The 19029-nt window shown below is 47.9% G+C and overlaps 1 protein-coding gene across 1 annotated transcript; it reads left to right on the forward strand.

Moving 5' to 3' along the window:
- The first annotated feature begins 9602 nt into the window (after positions 1–9602).
- Positions 9603–18109, forward strand: LOC129324427 (hemojuvelin-like). Its single transcript, XM_054971681.1, has 4 exons — positions 9603–10196; positions 10408–10572; positions 12072–12574; positions 14770–18109. Exons 2-4 carry the CDS (start codon positions 10479–10481, stop codon positions 15427–15429), a joined length of 1257 nt encoding a protein of 418 aa, XP_054827656.1. The 5' UTR covers positions 9603–10196; positions 10408–10478; the 3' UTR covers positions 15430–18109.
- The last annotated feature ends 920 nt before the right edge of the window (positions 18110–19029 follow it).

Raw genomic sequence — 19029 nt, forward strand, 5'->3', positions numbered from 1 at the left:
ACTTTATTGTAGCAGAAGCTTTCGAGAACCACAGCTCTCTTCATCTCAACTCTTTAAAATCATGAACATCTAGTTGGGCTCTCAGCAGCCAGCGGTCAAGTGAACACAAATCAAACCACATGTCAGCAAACCGGTGATGATGTACGTGTGCACGCCAGCCCAGTTTTCGTGCCGGATGTTTGACCTGATTCCAAAGGAAGGAATTGTGTTTAAGCAGATGGGAAATTACAGTTACCAAATTTGAGACTATATCATGAAGCGGTATGTTTGACATGGTTAAGAGATTGAGTAAACTTATCTAACCGTAAGTTGTTAACTTTGGAGGGCCATAATAACCTTTTTGGGTGGCATGCATATTTATGGTATGATAAACGTAAAATGGATGGGATGTTTCAGCCTCATTATGTACGGAAAAATGTTTTTTTGGTCCGGCAAAAATATAAAAAATATGTAGAGGAGAAAAGACCATTATGGATTGTCCCAGCAGAGGTGATAAAACCACACACAGAATATCAAGGTGAAGATTGGATAACATACAAGGACTTGTTGATAGAAGGAGATACAGTTAAAATGAAGAAAGAAGAAGAGCTACCTTTTAAATATGGATGGTTACAATATCGACAAATTAAAGACTTATTTGAATTTGACAAAAGGAGAGTTGGTTTTAGAACTAGAAATTTAGAACTAGAAGAACTTCTGTTAGGAGATGGAACAAAGATAATTTCTAAATTTTACAAATTGCTATTGAAATGGTATACGGAAGACGAAGTGGTTAAGATTCAAATGGTGAATGGGCTTTAAATTTTAACAAAGAGACTACAATGGAGGCATGGGAATACCTGTGGAAAAATGCTATGAAAATATCTGCATGTGTTAACTTAAAAGAAAATGGATATAAGATGATGTATAGATGGTATTTAACACCGAAAAAACTAGCAAATACGAGCAATGCTATGTCAAACAAATGTTGGAAATGTAAACAACATGACGGCTCTTTCTACCATATGTGGTGGACTTGTGATAAGGCAAAACAGTTTTGGTCTTCTGTTTATGCTGAAATATTGAAAATTTTGAAATGTAATTTTCCAAAAAATCCTGAAATGTTTTTGTTAGGACTTAATATGGAAAATGTAAATGTAACGGATAGAACATTATTATGGTATATGATTGTAGCAGCTAGACTACTGTACGCGCAATATTGGAAGCAAGAGGAGATACCAGAAGTTGAAGAATGGATACAAAAACTGTCATATATGGTGGAAATGGATAAGTTGACCAGAAAACCGACGGAACAAAGTTCAAATGAATTTTTAAGGGACTGGGAAAAACTTAAAGAATATTTGGAAAACAAGTGGGATGTAAAAGGTCAATTGTGGTCTATAGATAACTTTTGATGTATGTAGAATAATGGGGTAAGCTTTATGTATGAACTTTACCTTTGAAAATAAGGAGAAGTAATAGAATAGAAGGAATATTTTAAGAATTAAAAGGGTTTCAGTGCTGTTGGGGGTCAAGGGAGAGGGAGGGAGGGAGGGTGGGGAATGCATATAATAATTGTTCATTGTGAGGTTATTGATATACAGTGAACAAAATGAAGTTGACTTTATATGTAATACTTATGTTAACCTACCCAATATATATATATTGGGTATATATATATATATATATACCCAATATATATATATATATATATATATATATATATATATATATATATATATATATATATATATATATATATATATATTTAAAAGGAAATTACTTTCAAGTTCTGTCTGTAAAATGGTACATACACATGCAGGACACAGCTTGGTGCCCTCCACTCTCAAGGGACGATATCATGAAGAGACATGGGAAAGAGCTCTTAGAGAGGCACGCCCAGGGGCCACCTTGCCAAATGCAAAACTCTTCTGGAAAGCCAAAACCCATCAATCATCATCTCCTCCCCCTGACAGAGGAACAACTTTGCTCACCAAGCTCACACATGGACCCCACACTTGGACATGATCAAAGCCCAGAAGGAGGACGTGAATGCCACAGCCACCCCCCCCCCCCCCATAGTCCCCACCAACAAGCATTCTGAACAGGGAAGCTCAGCCACTGATGGGCCATGAATCTGTGGGCCAAGCTACAAGTGACGAATGACACTTGAACGGCAAGTGTATTTCTCCCTGTTCACTTGCCCTCCACTCAATCCACTTGCCGTTCAAGTGTCATTCGTCACTTGTAGCTTGGCCCTTCCCACATCACAGGGGAGTTGTGAGGATAAAGTGACCATCGAGTGGCATTTGTGCAATGTCTGCCAGTGTTTCTTCGCTGTTCAGCTCCACATTGCGAGATAAGAGGTGAAGCAGCATTTTTGCAATCACCCTTCTTGTGGACCTGGGCAGATCATGAGAGGGAGGGCAGGAAGGGCTACGTCAGTGCTTAGTTTTCATGGCCCCTTCTTACACACTTTGGGGTCAGGAAGCAATTTTCCCCAGGCCGTTTCAGCTAGGGATCCCGACGGTGTTTTGCCATCTTCTGAGCATGGAGCCGGGGTCACTGGGGGTGGGTGGGGAGGGGTGGTAGTTGTGAATTTTCTGCACTGTGTAGGGGGTTGGACTAGATGACCTTGGAGGTCCCTTCCAACCCTGTGATTCTATGATTCTGCATGGACGGCACAAGCTCTTGGGCAGCCAGCTGTCCATCTAATTCCTGCCCAAAGAAAATGCAGCAGAGCTCACTGCAGAGATAAAAAGACAAGGCAGCTTACAGGACTGACCTTGGTGCTGGACTGGATCCAGAAGGGCAGAGGACTGCAGCTTGCTCCTCCTCCCTCTCACGCACAATTTCACATTCCTTCACTCCCCCCTCCTTCACGTGGTCTTTGTGATATGCTGGAAAATCAATGACATAAAAAGAAGTGCTTCAATCCTTCTGTGGTGGGCGGTGGCAATTGGGGGGGAGAGCTGCGTGACTTGTCTTTCTGTTCTCGCCCTTGACCATCTTTACTGATGGATTGCAAACACTTCTCCAGCCTGCCCTTCTTCCAGGAAACAAGTTCTGCCAGGCGTATGGTGGTTGAGGTGGGTGGGCTATCAAACCGGCCAGGCTCCTGCCAAGGAAGTGGGGCTAGTCCCCTCCAGATTGTGTCTTCATCTGGTCCGCTGGCCACCCTGCCCCATGGATCTGTTAATGCAGATGGACTGTGCAAAATTGCACGGCTGTTTTAAATGGATTTCATTGATTGCTGTTTTAATTTATGCTACCCTGTCTTTTATTGTATTGATTGCATTTTTGTGATCTGCTCTGGCCCTGCTTATGGGGAGAGTGGAATACAAATTTAATAAAATAAATAAATAAAAATAAAAATAAAATGACAAGAAGCAATCAGGACCATCCATGTAAAATCATGAAAATATTGTAACAGATTTCTCATCAGAGAAAAAAGCAAAACAGAAAAATAAGAAACAAAAATGTTAAAGAAACTGAAACATGCAACTGAGAAAACAGACAAGGTTACACTTGCAATAACAAACAAGCCTCACCGTAAACGGTTAAGATGCCATTAATTAGCACCAGAGGCAGGGAAATAAAACGGTCCCCTCCAAGCCTTGGAAAATTGGCTTGTTTTCACGTGGTGCCAGCAAGTCAACAATTTGGGTGTCAGAAAAGCAACTAGAGTGAGGGAGCTGCAGCTGAGAAGGGGAGAGAGGCACAGCAGAGCCCCAGATCCTAAGAGACGGGCAGGGGTTACACGGAAGAAGACGGGCCTTTGGATATCCAGGCCTCAGGCCATTTAGGGCTTCAACGGTAATAATCAGTGCCTAGAACCTGGTCTGGAAGCTCATAGGCCACCAGTGGCCTTACAATCCAGGCAAGAGGTGGCCTTAGGGTTGCCAATCCCCCTAACCCTCCTGGCAGGAGGTGGGAGACTCGGCACTCACTGCTGTTGTGTTGCTTGCATGTGCGCTTTGTGCATGTGCTTCTGGGCTGCATGACGACATCACTTCCGGGAAGTGATATCGTTGTGTAGGGCATCGTGCCACCCCTGATAGTGTCCCTGTGCTCTGCAACGGGCAGATTTTGGCCGATTTTGAGCCTAAATTGGCCTGCTGTGAAATGCAGGGGCTCTCTGGGGCCCTTCCAGCAAATTGGCCCAATGCAGTACGCAGGAGCACACCACACTGCCCAGGAGGTAAGGTAAGTGGTGGCGGGGGGCAGAGGATGGGAGTGGGGGATCCCTCACCACCAGCAGTGGACTGGTAATCCTAGATGTTACCTTCTTTAGTGCAAAGTCAACTCATTTTACACTGCGCATGTGTGAGCCTACAGAATAAGCCATCGTCTGAATAGGTTACCTTTCAAGAATTCCTTTCTGCTGGGATGTATCTGGCAAACACACAATGCTAGCCTGTACCGTTATCTTGCCTTGGGGACTCAAAGTAACTAGACACAGCAAAGTTCCTAAGCAATTGTGAACTGTTTATAGCAAACACATAAGCAATCGCTGCTTGTATTAGGACCACCAGCATACAATTAATCATGAATTATTATAGCTGAAGTTGGCCGTGGCATCATCTACATCACAAGATCTGGATCTAACAACACCCTAAGTCACAAACCTGCTTCTATGGAAGAAGTGTGACCCCATCTAAACAGGCTGGCACCTCAGCCCTGGACCGGCTTCCCTGTTGACCAACAGAACGTCAAACTGATCTGAACTAGGTTTCAGTTTCGTCGGTACTTCTTCCACCTCGTTGCTGCTTCCAGGCAGAGGTTGGGAACCATCTAGCCTGCATTAGAGAGGCGGAGCTGGGTGTCTCCCATTCATCCACTCAACACAAATGGCAGAAAAAAATTATCTTCTAAATGGCCTGTTTGTAGTCTTCTTGAGCCTGCCAGGGAAGTAGAAGCTGCATGGCTTCTTTCTCTTGTTACAGCCATCCTGCGTGACTCCAAAGGCAAACATATTCATTTGTGTTAACTGGATCGCATTGACGTATTCTCTCCTAGATGTCTACTCTTTATCCAGCATGTCCTGGGTTTGAACTCACATCTTTAATACCACAGACTGTGCACTTGCAAAAGCAGTACATGCGTGCCAACATAGGGCCAAGCTACACATGACGAATGATACTTGAACGGCAAGTGTATTTCTCCCTGTTCACTTGCCCTCCACTCAATCCACTTGCCGTTCAAGTGTCATTCGTCACTTGTAGCTTGGCCCACAGTTGCAATAATCCCGGGCCGTATGTAGCCAGTAAGAAAACTGGTTATACGGGCATGCGTCAGCACCAGATACTCAGCCAGGCGCTTTGCCGAATTCTGCCTCTGAGAAGACACAAAGTGGCTCCAAAGGATGTTTTGACTTTTGAGCAAATCGTTGAGGATCTTGTATCAGCAAATATTGTGAACGTTCATTTATTTATTTATTTATTTATACCCAGGGCATTTTTTTTCTGGGAAAAGAGGCGGTGGAACTCAGTGGGTTGCCAGCACAGGGGGCAACTCTTGGCGGGAGGTAGTGCCCCTGGTACCACATGCGCGTGGGCAAAGTGAGCAAAGTGTGAGCACGCTCCCTGGATCAATGATGTCACTTTGGGTCAGCTGGAATAAGAGGGGAGTTTTTAAAAGTTTAAATCGCCCTCGGCAAAAATGGTCACATTTTTGGCCAGCGGCGCGGAGGGCAATCTCAACTCCCCTCTGTCTGGAGATCAGGGGGTGGGGCCACCAGCCATGTGACCATTTTCAAGCGGTTCCAGAACTCCGTTCCACCACATTCCAGCTGAAAAAAAAAAGCCCTGTTTATTCCACTTCCAGTTTCAATCTGCTTTTCAGTCTAGTCGGCTGATGTAGTTTAAAATTAATTCGATGCTCTCTGGTGAGCCTGCTGTTTCAGTTCTGAATAACTTTGCTGGTATTGCTTTAATAACGACAATACAGTTATAGGAAGAATCTTAAATATTGTTCTTTTAAAGCATTGTTTATGGCTTACTGTTCAATTCAAAACATCAATACATCACATTTTAAAAGCATTGCAAAAAACATTGCAATCATCCCATCAAAGAAGCTGCAAGTAATCAGCGATCGAGGGCCCTTCTAAACCAGGCTGGCTTCCACGCTTTCCTGAATCCAGAAGGGCAAGACAGACTCTGAACTTCCAAGGGCCATCCGTTCTCCTGGGCTGGGCTGGAGGCCTGGGACCAATGCAGCAACTGCTTGCATCCTGCTAGCAGATGGAGACATGCTCATCTGAAGAGTGCACCTGGTGCACAGTTCATGAAAGAAGAGCCACAAATAGGACAACATCTGCCCTGGTTTTCTTGACTACCTTCACAACGGGTGGAATAACAGAGGCACGGAGGCCTTGAGATCAGGGGAAAGAGCTTAAAGCTACCACTGGGGGATGTTTCCAAGGGTACCTTGCTTGATTTGATTTGTCAGGTATTCTCCAGGACTGAACGAGTATCCTTTAGCCCTTTGGAAGCCTGAAGCCAGAGCATGTTGGCAAAGGTGAAAGTGAGAAGGTATGAGCAGATATGGAGCACAGGCATATAGTGTAGAAAGGCCTAGGTTGCCAATTTCAGGCTGGGAAATTCCTGGAGATTTGGGGGTGGAGGAGCCTCAGCAGGGTATAATGCCATACATGCCAAAGCAGCCATTTTCTCCAGGGGAAAAAAAAAGATCTCTATCATATGGAGATCAGTTGTAATTTTGGGAGATCTTCAGGGTCCACCAGGAAGTTGGCAACCCTGCCCTCTCTCCAAACTCCACCTCCCCAGGCCCTGCCCCCAAATCTCCAGGAATTTCCCAGGCCTGATTTGACTACCTATGTATGGTCGAAGATAGAAGGGGTGGTCCTAAATGGGCGTGGCTAAAACAGAGAGGTGGAGCTGCAGGATCTGGACCAAAACTGCTAGCAAAGCAGTGTGGGGGTTTCTTGTGTGTGTTTCCATCACCCTCTGTAAGTGGTAATCTTGCTGGTGATCAGAAGGGTGGATTGCCTGGAGCAGATGATCCCAGATCCTGTGCCTTGGTGGAACCAAAGCACAACCGGAAAGAGCTTGCTTCAGTTTATCAGGTGCATCTTTGGTTGACGGGTGAATAAGGATTCCTGCAAAAATTGTATAGGCCCTTGAGTGGAAGGGTGTGGCCTTCTGCAGGGCTAGTTGTTGGCTTCCTCTGCCTTTGTCAGATCTGCCTGCCTTGGTGCCTCCCCGAGGCACTTGGTTAGGAGGGAAGGAGCCAGGGGGCCAAGCAACCGGGGCTAGATCCCTAGGCATGGGTATATGGGGAAAGGGTGCCTTGTGGTCTGTGTGGAAGGGCTCTCAGGGTGTGGCCATCTGCAGGGCCTATAAGCAATGCAGTCCTTTGCAAGATGGTCTTTTGGTCCCTCAGCAGGCAGAACTAAAGCCCGCTGCCGTCTTTAAAAACAGCAGTTGTGAAAATATCCAAGTAATTTCCTACATCTTCCGTCAGGTAATGGCGCTCACCTTGGCTTGGTGGAAATGCAGCTGGGAAAGCCAGATTTTAAAACCCAGAGGTTGCAGAGTCAGACTCCGCTCTTGGCTGCTTGTGGAAAGTAAGAATTGTGTCTCCAGGAAGGGAAGATTCCCAAGAGGTGGTTTCCTTTTAGGCCACAAAATAGGTATTTTGTACAGGCTGGTTGGTAAAAACTGGGGCCTGTAACTTTGGGGGCATTAGCATTTGCAAGGCTGATTTAGAAACTGAAAGGAGTTCTGCTGAGATGGCTGAATGTGGAAAAAAAACACCGGTAGAGATCAGCTGTAGATTAAATGCTTTCAGAGACACGATGGATGATCCTTTCTTAGGGTAGCCAAATTTTAAACTGGTCCCTCTAGCTGCCCTTTTAATAGTGGATTAATGGGATGTTATTTACTAGGTGGGAGGGTTGCCAGCTCCAAGTTGGTAAATTCCTGGAGATCTAGGGGGTGAAACCTGGAGAAACGTGGAGAAAGTGGGGTTTGGGGAGGGAAGGGACCTTGGCATGGCATAATTCCATAGAGTCCACCCCCCAAACGTAGCCATTTTCTCCAGGTGAACGGATCTCTGTGGCCTGGAGACCAGTTGTAATTCCAGGAGATCTCCAGCCACTACCTGGAGTCTGGCAACCCTAGGTGATAGACCTGCCTGCCATAGAAGCAGCCTCCAGGCCGGTTGGCTCCAGCTCGCCACAGCTCTCCACAGGCGCAGGTTTTGCCCTGTCCTAGGGCAGGGGTTGAACCCAGGAAAGACCTTCTGAAATTGTCCGTGGAGCCACAGCTCCTGCCTGAGCTGTTCCAGAAGGGCTGAGCAGGGGAAATGCCACCCCACCTCACTGGCTGGCTTGGTACTGGCTGAAGGGCATGCAATGGGATGTCACGTCAGGGGACTCTTCTCCCCCCCCACCCTTTTTAGTTATTAGTGGGCAAAAAAAAACTTGAAAAGAAAAACAATACTGGCAACAACAACAACAACAACAACAACAACAACAACAACAACAACAACAACAACAACAACAACAACAACAACAAAACCATGCTGGCAAATCTGCATAAGCTTCTACTAAAAGTTTCCAAATATTTAAAAGTGCCCATATGCCATCTATATGCGATATGCTCAAATGCTGATGTTTATAAGGTCCTCAGTCTGATGAGTTACAGGAAGTGGGCTTTGGTCTTTCCAGTGTGGTGGTAGAAGTCTTTCGGTGACGGTAAGGGCACAGAGTCCATTGACTCTCTTGGGACTCTCAGGGACTGCCAGCCGCAACGTAATGGCTGATCAGGTACCCACTGTTGCTGTCTCCATGGAGATGGTTCTTGCATAATGGCCATCTCAGTTGTGGCTTTGCAAGACTTGCCACCCTGGTCTTCTAGCGTGGTGTAGTGGTTAGAGTGTCAGAGAGTCCAGCCTGAATCCCTATTCTTCCCTGGATTTCAGGGACGGTTACCTACGCTCAGCCTAACAGAGTTGCTGTGAGGAGAAAATGGAGAAGAGGCGAATAATGGAAGTCTCTTTGAGTCCCCACGAGAGAGAAAGGCAGGGCATAAAAGAAGAAAACAAATAAATCAGTCGAGCACTCTGACCATTACACCACAATGGGTCTCTAAAGGGGAGAATTGGACTGTGTCCGCTGCTATGGTTTGTGGGTAGGGTTGCTAACTCCAGGTTAGGAAATTCCTGGCGATTTGGGGGGTGGAGACCAGGAAACGTGTGGTTTAGGGGAGGGGAATGACTTCAACGGAGTATAATTCCATAGAGTCCACCCTCAAAAGCAGCCGTTTTCTGTAGGCGAACTGATCCTTGTAGTTTGGGATCGATTGTAATTCTGGGAGATCACCAGGCTTCTCCTGGAGGTTGGCAGCCCTATCTGTAGCTCCTGCTGCGATGCCCTCCCAGCCACAACGTCCTTCATTTTGTCGCACACTCTTTGGAAAGGGGCTCAAGTCCAGGCCACCTCCCGCAGAGGGTGACTTGCCCAGAGATCAATCGGTTAATCATTAGCGTCTGTTGCAAGTCCCAAAGCAGGGGCAGAGTTTGTGCCCTTGTTTATGTACTTTGGTGAAAGCACCCCTCACCCCCCTGGTCATCAATACACAAGTGCGCAAAATGTTCAAGTGGGATTGGGACGCGCATGGCTCCTGAAGGTTACTGCAAAGTCAGTGGCAGGCCCTGGATCCGGGAAAGGGCTGGTGGGAAGATGGTGGGGCTCCTCCTTTCGGCTCATTTTGGAAGTCTGAGTTGGGGGAAAGGAACAGGTGAGGGGATGGGGCAGAAGACGTCTGGAATGAGAATGGTGCTCTGTCCAAATAGTGTATAAGGATTGTCTGGCGCTGAAACCTCTCCTCCGTCAAGAGGAGTTTGCCATCTTGAAGCCAGACACCATCCCAGAGAAGAAGTCCTTCCGTCTGTCCTTGTGGAGGCTGAGGGGCTGACAGCTGACCTGGAACTTGACGCAGAAAAAAGGGCGTCCTCTCACCGCCAAAGACTTTTCCATTTGGAAATATGCCTCTGGCATGGGCCCAGGGTGGGCCCAGGGGGCTGCGGGGAGAAGGCTCTACGGGGAACAGTCCCGTTATCCTGGAAGGCCTCTGAATTGGAAATATCCTTGTCTTGATCAAAGAAACTTCCAACCATTTCCGGTGAGGACAGAGACACGATGGGAAGAGATTCGTAGAGTCTGACATCACGTTTCTGACACATCAGGTGTTGTAAGTACCACTATGACTTCTCCAAAAGCAAATTTTGAAATGTGAAAATTCGTTGAAAGCAAAAAAAAAAAAAAGAGTCTGGAGGATGGTGATAATACTCCGAAATCTGGGTTGCGTGGCCAGTAGCGAAGGGGGTGGTGAATGCCATCTTGTGCACAAGGGAACTTGTTGTTTTATTTGATGCAAAGCTCTTTCTATCCTTGAATTCCAGAGAACCACGAAAAGAAAAAAGGGAGAGGAGAGCTTTGGTGTCCGGTCTCCCGGCACTCTGAACGGGTCATAATGGGGACACCGGCCCGCTTCAAGAAGCCACGCGGCTCAGCGAAGGCCCGTTTCTTCACGGAAATGCTTTTCCTTCTCCTGTTCTGCAGACACGGTAAAGGGGTCAGCTTTCCTGTCACTTGCTGGGGGAAGTTCTGGGCTGGTGGCTGGGAAGACAAAAGAGCGGGGAGGGGGGCCTGGTTGGCGGCTAGTTGTGTTGAGTGCCACCTGGGAAAGGGAATGGGACATGACGGGCCAAGGTCCTCCCAACCAGATCCTCCTACAGAGGCCTGCTGCCCAATTGCATTTCCGTTGTGGTTGCTCGTCCTCGTCTTTCTTTGGCCTGCGTGTGTGAATGCAGTCACTTCAATGTGACTGACAACACAAAGTATAATTTTCTTTAAAAACAGTGCAAAACACTGTAGAGATGTCTTCAGTGCTCATAACGTAATTCGTGTTTGGAAGCAGAGCCTGCAGAGGGCGCAGTTTGGGAAGAGAAGGGAGCTCTGCAGGTATAATGCCACAGAGCCATGGCTGCAAGTCCCCCAGCTGGGGCGGAGGATCTTCTGCTCCTAGCCTGTGGCCCCTGCTGCCACTCACCTGGCCGGCAGGGGGGAAAGGCCTTGGGAAGTGGGCCCAAGAGGCAAAATACCTCCTGGGCCAGCACACAGCTGGCACACTCCACGTGGGCACAATGACGTCACTTCCAGAAGACACATGAGAGAGAATCACCTAGGCGAGTCCCAGGTTTCCCCTCTTCCACCAGGAGGTTAAGGGGAACTGGCAGCCCTACCCAGAGTCCACCCTCCAAAGCAGCCATTTTCTCCAGGGGAACTGATCTCGGTGGCCTGGAGATCAGTTGTAATTCCGGGCGATCTCCAGACACCACCTGGATGTTGGCATACCTCAGTGTAATAGCCAGGAAGACTTTGCTTGCTTGTTTGTTTGTTAAAGATAGGAATATGTTTGGCTTGGAAGGAAAGAAGAGCCTTGATAGAGCTCCCTTTGTAGGGGATTTCCAGAATAAAGGAGCCATGCTGGAAAGGGCCTTTGTTCGTGCCCCCAACCCACCTTGCATCCAAGAAGTGGGATGAAGAGCACGGCCTCTTCTGATCTGAAGAGGTGAGAAGAATAAAAAAGGAAGCTGTGCAAGACACGGGTTGTTTAGAGCGCTCTAAAGGGATTTGGCAGTTGAGAACCTGAAGGCCAGGTTTGTTCCAGGGGTAATCCGTTAGTTGTGGAACCTTTGGAGATATATATCTGTTTGGGGTGGGGGGAATAGAATGAAGGATATAATAATAATATTCAATTTAAATATCGCCCTTCAAGACAACTTAATGTTGCACTCAGAGTGGTTTACAAAGTGTGTTGTTATTATCCTCATGACAATCACCCTGTGAGGTGGGTGGGGCTGAGAGAGCTCTGAGAGAGCTGTGACTGGCCGAAGGTCACCCAGCTCGCTTCAGGTGGAGGAGGGGGGAATCAAACCCGGCTCTCCAGATTAGAGTCCTGCCGCTGTTAACCACTACACCAAACTGGTTCTCGTGCTATAGTGTCACTTCCACCTCTCTCTGATATCTCCAGTTGTGACACTGTTTGGTTTTCATTGGACAGTTCATACCCACTGCAAGATCTCGCGCTGCAACTCCGAGTACCTGGCTGCCACACGGAACGTGCGTGGCCCTAGCAAGAATGCCGCCTACTGCATCGCCTTGCGCTCCTACTCCCGGTGCACCCGCAGGACAGCGCGCACCTGCCGCGGCAACCTTGCCTATCACTCGGCCGTCTACGGCATTGAAGACCTCATGATACAGAACAACTGTTCCAGGGACGGCCCCACTTCTCCTCCATGGCCGCCTGCCCCGGAACCCAACAAGCAGAGCTTTGAATCTCTCGATATCTGTGACTACGAGAAGAGTTTTGCCCGCAAGCATGGCCAGACCCCTGTGCACCAGCACTGCGCCGCCTTTGGCGATCCCCACGTGCGGACCTTCAGCGACGAATTCTACACCTGCCGCGTGGAGGGTTCCTGGCCGCTCCTAGACAACCACTATTTGTTTGTGCAGGCCACGAGCCGCCCTGTTGCAAAAGGGTCAGACGCCACAGCCATCAACAAGGTGAAGACATCTAGCTTCTAAAACTCCCCTGTCAAAGCTTTCCTTAATGTGTACTGAAATAGCAGAGAGTCCAGTAGCACCTTTAAGACCAACCAACTTTATTGTAGCATAAGATTTCGAGAACCACAGCTCTCTTTGTCAGCTGCATCTCGAAAGCTGATGATGCGTCTGACGAAGAGAGCTGTGGCTCTCGAAAGCAGATGATGCATCTGACGAAGAGAGCTGTGGCTCTCGAAAGCAGATGATGCATCTGACGAAGAGAGCTGTGGCTCTCGAAAGCAGATGATGCATCTGACGAAGAGAGCCGTGGTTCTTGAAAGCTGACGATGCATCTGACAGAGCTGTGGTTCTCGAAAGCAGATGATGCATCTGACGAAGAGAGCTGTGGTTCTCGAAAGCAGATGATGCATCTGACGAAGAGAGCTGTGGTTCTTGAAAGCTGATGATGCATCTGACAAAGAGAGCTGTGGTTCTTGAAAGCTGACAATGCATCTGACGAAGAGAGCGGTGGCTCTCAAAAGCTGACGATGCATCTGACGAAGAGAGCGGTGGCTCTCAAAAGCTGACGATGCATCTTATTGATAACAAGATAAGAACAACTATAATATAGAAATGATGTGATAAATAGTGGCGGGTTCGAGTGCTGTTGGAAGTCAACATTGAAAAGGGAGGGGAGGGGGTGGGGGAATATATTTGTGGGAATTGAATTGGATTGTATTTGTGTTTTAATCTGAATATATATTGACCCATCCAATAAAAAAATTATTAAATGAGATATTTAAAAAAAAAAGGTGACGATGCATCTGACGAAGAGAGCTGTGGCTCTCAAAAGCTGACGATGCATCTGACGAAAAGAGCTGTGGCTCTCAAAAGCTTATGCTACAATAAAGTTGGTTGGTCTTAAAGGTGCTACTGGACTCTTTGCTGTTTTGCTACTGCAGACTAACATGGCTAACTCCTCTGGATTAATGTGTACTGACAATTCAAGAGGGTGGACTAAACAGGGAGGGAAGACGATAACTGCTGTGGTGATTACTGGCGCATGAGGCCAGGATCCCCACTCCCACAAGTGGTAGAGCACATGCTTTGCGGGGACATTTCCAGCAAGAGGAAGTTTGCTAAGAACGTAAGAGATGGACTAGTGGTCCATCGAGCAAATTGACTTTGTCAGTTGATGAAGCAAGCCCAGGTCAGTTCCAGAGAGGCTGTTCCTGCAGAGGAGATAATGTGGGGGAAGAAGCAACCATGGGGTGGGGAAGTGGACCCGGGAGAGGGGAAGGGGGAAGCAGAGCGGGAGCCCTCGGGCAGCATGAGGAGCTGAGTCTATGAGCTGTGGGTGTCCACTGAGGAGGGAGTTACAGACTCTGGGGAAGTCTCTTAAGTGTGGTGGGGGAGGGGAGGGCAAACATCCTTCAGCAGGAGGTCCCGGAATCTGGTGGGAGATCCTCTTGGCCTTTGTCACTGGCCTCGGACTTCAGAGTGAACGCATACCGGGTAGGGGGAGCAGCAGTTGCACTGCGCCAATTTCCTCTCTCCTCCAGATATTACACCTTTAGTTGAGCTCATGGGGCGACCGTCCTTGGCTGGCCAGACCTTCAATGCAGCCCCACAAGTGGTGCAAGGTGCCTCACCTTTCCCGAAGCCCTGCAAGATCATGATGGAGCATGTGCTTGTTACCCCAGAAATGAAGCCGTTGCTGCCCACCCTTCTTGGCTCAGCCTGTTTGGTTGGGCTCTTTTCCCATTGGGTCCACTTGGGCCAAAGGATCCTCTTGCCTGCTTGATCCCTTGGCACAGATGCTGTTTCCATTTGAACCCAAGGAATCTTTTGTGTCTCTGTGTGTGTGTGTGTGTTTGCAGAGATATGGGGCTATAACTACCTAGGGTTCCTTTTCATCTTCCGGGAGTCCTCTTGACAGTTACCCACTGGAAAAGCAAGAGGAGGTGGCTTGGTGTTGTGGCCGCCTCTTCTTCCCAGGGAAATAAGAGAAGACCCAGGGGTAATGTCCTGTGCATCTCCCTCGCTTCTTCAGGTGCAAGTCAGTCTCTGCCCTTCTTCAGAACTGCAGGATGGGTGCAGGGGGACGCAGACCCCCCCCCCGCTTCTAGGCCACGTGTGAATCTGCCCTCTTTAACGTCAGGTGCATTTAGTCGCCTTGGCTGTGCTTTGAGCTTCTTCCCTGTTTTCCCTTTCAGCTGACCATCATATTTAAGGACATGAAGGAATGCATAGATCAGAAGGTGTACCAAGCGGAGATAGACAACCTGCCCGCTGCTTTTGTGGATGGTTCGATGAATGGCGGTGAGCGGCCTGGAGGGAGTAGCTTGGCCATCCGTGAAGGCTCACCGGGGGCGCATGTGGAGATCCGAGCAGCGTACATTGGCACCACTATTGCTGTGCGCCAGGCAGGGAAACAGCTCTCCTTCTCCATCCGGGTGGCTGAGGAAGTGGCCCGCTCTTTCACGGAGGAGCAGGACTTGCAGCTGTGTGTAGGAGGCTGCCCACCCAGCCAGCGCATCTCTCGGGGTTCGTGCTGCTACAGTGGTGCTGACCCAGCTGTAGAGAAGGCCCGTCTGCTGTGCAAAGGGAAACTGCCCACGGAAGACGTCTATTTTCAGTCCTGTGTTTTCGACGTGGTGTCTTCGGGCGATGCTAATTTTTCTCTGGCGGCACGTGACGCCTTCGAGGATGCCAAAGCATTTCAGCTGGACCGTAAGAAACTCCACCTCTTCCAGACGGATGCCGCTTCCTCTCCCAAAGGCTCACCTCTCCTCCTCCTCCTCCTCTTCCTCCTCACAGCAGCCATGTCTGGACTTCAAGTGCATCTTTACAAGGACATTTTCATTGGTTTTTAGTTCGTTTTTGCCGGCCCAAGAAGATAACGGGAGGTGCTTTCCTAGAAGGGCATCAAAAGCAGTGAAAGTTGTTTGTTCATCTCACTTTCTAATTAGGTCTGTTATCTAAGCTTTCTGTAAAACGTGCAAAAACGCAGGTTTTTTTTTATTTTTGTTGAAAACTTAGGCACTTGTAGAGTCAGGATTCCCCACCAGCTCTCTCTGTCCTTATCCCCCCCCCCCAAAATGTATCCTTGTCAGTTGTGTGCATATAGGAATCTGCAGCAAGGAGGGCTGGCTGGAGAGGGGTATACCTCTTGACCGTGAGCTTTCTCAGGCGCATCCGTTGGCCCTGGAATATGTGGGATTCTGACTCCATTCTCTCTCGTTTCTTTGAACTGGGCTGGGACATACTGGAATTTATAGCTCCCCCTGCGCCTTAATGGCAATGGATATTTAAACTTTTAATAATTACTGGTTACAAAAGTTACAAGAGAGAGTTCGATTCAGGGAATGATGAAAGGCTATGTAGAATCAGGAAAGCTGGACCTCTACGCTTTATTAGGGAGAAGTTAAGCTGACAGAAATGTGGTGGTCATGCCGGTGAACCTCAGAGAGACACGATAGAGCGCCCTCTTTTCTTTGTAAAACACAAGTGAAGACACACGCAGCCTCCATTTGCCTTGGTGCTGCATGGAGAAGAAAGAAGAAGCTTAACCCTTCGACCTCCAACTATTTTCAGTAGTCAAAACCGCCTTCTTTACTCTGCTATTAACATTTTAAAGAGAAAAATGTGTCCCCTAAATACTCTTTCCAACATTAAAACGGAAGTAACGAAGTGAGGGTCTTGCTTTCAATGAGCAAAACCGAGCGGAGGTTGAAGGGTTAAATCCCCTCTCCCTTCTCTGCCCAACCCCAAGGCAAATTGAGACAGCACAAGAAACAAGCCATTTGCATTTTTTTAATTGGCGAGATATCTTCATCGTGGTGGTTTTGTGCTCAGAGTGGCACTGAAGTGGCAGAAATCTTGTCACCTCTTTCTATGAAGAAATTCCAGTTTGCCAACCTCAAAACCTGCTCCGCTTAACATGCCCAGACATTAATGATTGACCAGATCTCCCATCTTTTCTATTTTCCTCTAAAATCAGCCATGGTTTGGACCCCTCGCATTGAACTGGAAACAGCAGCTGGGGAAAAGGGTGTAACAACTTCTCCGCACCGTTTTCCGTCCGCAAATCCCTCCCCTGCTGTTGTTTGCTTTGTAAGAAAACCTCTGATTTTCCTCACTGGGGCAAAGAGCGGTCGGGGGTGGGAGGGGGTGCTGCTTCATGAAAATCACATGAGTAAAGGGAGATATAACCCCCCCCCCTTTCCCAGAGCTGTGGTCCCACCCCAAGACCTCCCACCCCAGTGGCTGCTTTTAGAAGTAAATAGAAGGCAGGTCTCACTTCTCATATTATTCTCTCCCAGCTCCTGAGAGCAGAAGGGGCCCTGAAAACCCGCATTGCCGCTTTGGTTAACTTTTAGAGCGCAAAGCCAGTTCTTTGGGAAGATCTCTCTTTGATGCAAGCGTCTCCTTATTTGTGCTAAAAATTAAATTGACTCTTCCCCCAAATACTGGTTTCTTTAAGGGCTACTCAGACACAGTCCCTTTGAATGGGTGAATCCCAAACTCTTCATGCAATTTTCCAATGTCTCTTTTTCTTCTCGAGACACTTTTGACATGGCCTTTTTCTTACCTTGCTGTTAGCTCGGTGGATAGAATTTAAGCAGCGGTTCTCAAGCATTCAGTTCCCTCCATTAAGGCTGGTGGCAAATGGGACTTTTAAAGGGTTCAAAGGGGTTTGAGAAGGGTTTCACTTCCTTTGGTCTGGATACATATTCCTTTGGTCGTCACTGATCAAACAGGTTGTTGAAATAATGCAAAAACCTGCACAACCTGTTTACCGGAGGCAAAAGTGGGATGAGTGTACACTGTGAGCAGTAAGCACTCTTGCAAACCATAGCTTGAGTTCTCTATAAAAACCATACCCTCTCTCTTCATTCACATGCTCTAAGGGCAGACTAGAGGAGATGCTGGGAGATTCCTGAATGGATCTTCTAAGCATTTTTAGTGTGAAATAGTAGCCCAGGCTGCAGTGCCGGAGGGAGAGACCTTTCCTGACCTCGGATGGCGCCCAACTGGGGAAAACATACAGACATCTTTTATCGTACTTCCCCCCCCCCCGTGGGGCGAGTGGCAGGTCCAGGGGTTTGTTTGACGTTGTCCAAATGCCATGGGTAGCCACGTCTTTTGTTCTCTGGCCACAGTTTGAAGTGGCTTCTCCAGCTGCCGTTTGCCGATAAAAATGCTCCAGAGATCCGTTCACACATCTCCGAGCAACTGATCTACTTTGGCTCTGTTGTAGGAATTCTCTTGAGAAAGAGGATAACAATTAGAAGAGACTGGCCAGCAGGAATGTCCCCTGCTAGTATCCTGTTTGTTTCAATGTGGCTCACGCAGGGGCATGTGCTCTTGGATCCGGCCTTGAATTTGCGGCCTGCTTATTCCAGAGCAATCCGACGAAGACCGGTGAGATTATTGTAATGTTGGTTGCAACCTGCAGATCCGTCTAATTGGTAATGATGGAAGCCTAACTGGTTTTTCTTGGGAAACTGTTAAGGAATGTTAATATATATTTTTTAAAAATTAAAGTGGAAGGCTTTTAAGAGCATCAGTTGGTTAATAGCTGTTATTTTCCATAGGGCCTACACCTGTAATCTTACGAATGCCATGACCAGGGCTTTTTTTTAGCAGGAACGCGGGGGAACGGAGTACCGGAACCTCTTGAAAATGGTCACATGGCTGGTGGCCCCGCCCCCTGATCTCCAGACAGAGGGGAGTTTACCCTTACCAGGGCTTTTTTTTCGGGAAAAGATGTGATGGAACTCAGTGGGTTGCCCTTGGAGAAAATGGTCACATGGCTGGTGGCCCCACCCCCTGATCTCCAGACAGAGAGGAGTTTAGGGCAATCTACACTAATCAAACAGGTTTTTGAAATAATGCAAAAACCTGCACAACCTGTTTACCGGAGGCAAAAGTGAGTTCCACCACCTCTAAAGCCCTGGCCACGACCCACCGCCTGACATCCCCCAGGGCTTGCATTCTTCCAGCAGACACTTGCTGCTTGCTGGAGGCCTTTTCCTGCTAAAGAGGCAGGCAGACCAGAGAAAGAGACTAGATCGTGCAATATGATCTTCCTCTTGATGAGAATTGGCAGTTTTGATGGAGCGGGGGAGCGCTGAATGTTAAAATGGCATAAATGAGATGGGTGGAATCCAGATTAAGTTTTCCGCTCACTGCAAGGCTCTTAAAGTGGAACAGAACTTTTCCGCCTCTCCCTTCCGGCAGCCCATTGATCTCCCCGAATGCCCCTCCGGAACCACGAGAGGAGGGGATTGGGGGGTTTCTAGGAGGAAGGAGGAATGAGAGGAAAGGGCATTTCCCCTTTTATTAGCAGAAAGTTTAGTCTGGGCCCAGTCCATAACATGGACGCTGGACCCTCTACCTTTCTGAATGCAGGCTGGAAGGCACAAAGGGTTTGGAACTACAGGGGTGTCTGTTGTGCACCAACACGAAAG

The sequence above is a fragment of the Eublepharis macularius genome, chromosome 2, assembly GCF_028583425.1.
Source record: "Eublepharis macularius isolate TG4126 chromosome 2, MPM_Emac_v1.0, whole genome shotgun sequence".
Taxonomy (NCBI): Eukaryota; Metazoa; Chordata; class Lepidosauria; order Squamata; family Eublepharidae; genus Eublepharis; species Eublepharis macularius.

What these genes read in the sequence shown, in the direction of transcription:
- LOC129324427 (XM_054971681.1), top strand. Translation starts at nt 10,479, where the DNA reads ATGGGGACACCGGCCCGCTTCAAGAAGCCACGCGGCTCAGCGAAGGCC. An exon ending in TCTCCTGTTCTGCAGACACG is followed by an intron (nt 10,573 to 12,071) that starts GTAAAGGGGTCA and finishes TTCATTGGACAG; the next exon opens with TTCATACCCACTGCAAGATC. An exon ending in ACGCCACAGCCATCAACAAG is followed by an intron (nt 12,575 to 14,769) that starts GTGAAGACATCT and finishes TTTCCCTTTCAG; the next exon opens with CTGACCATCATATTTAAGGA.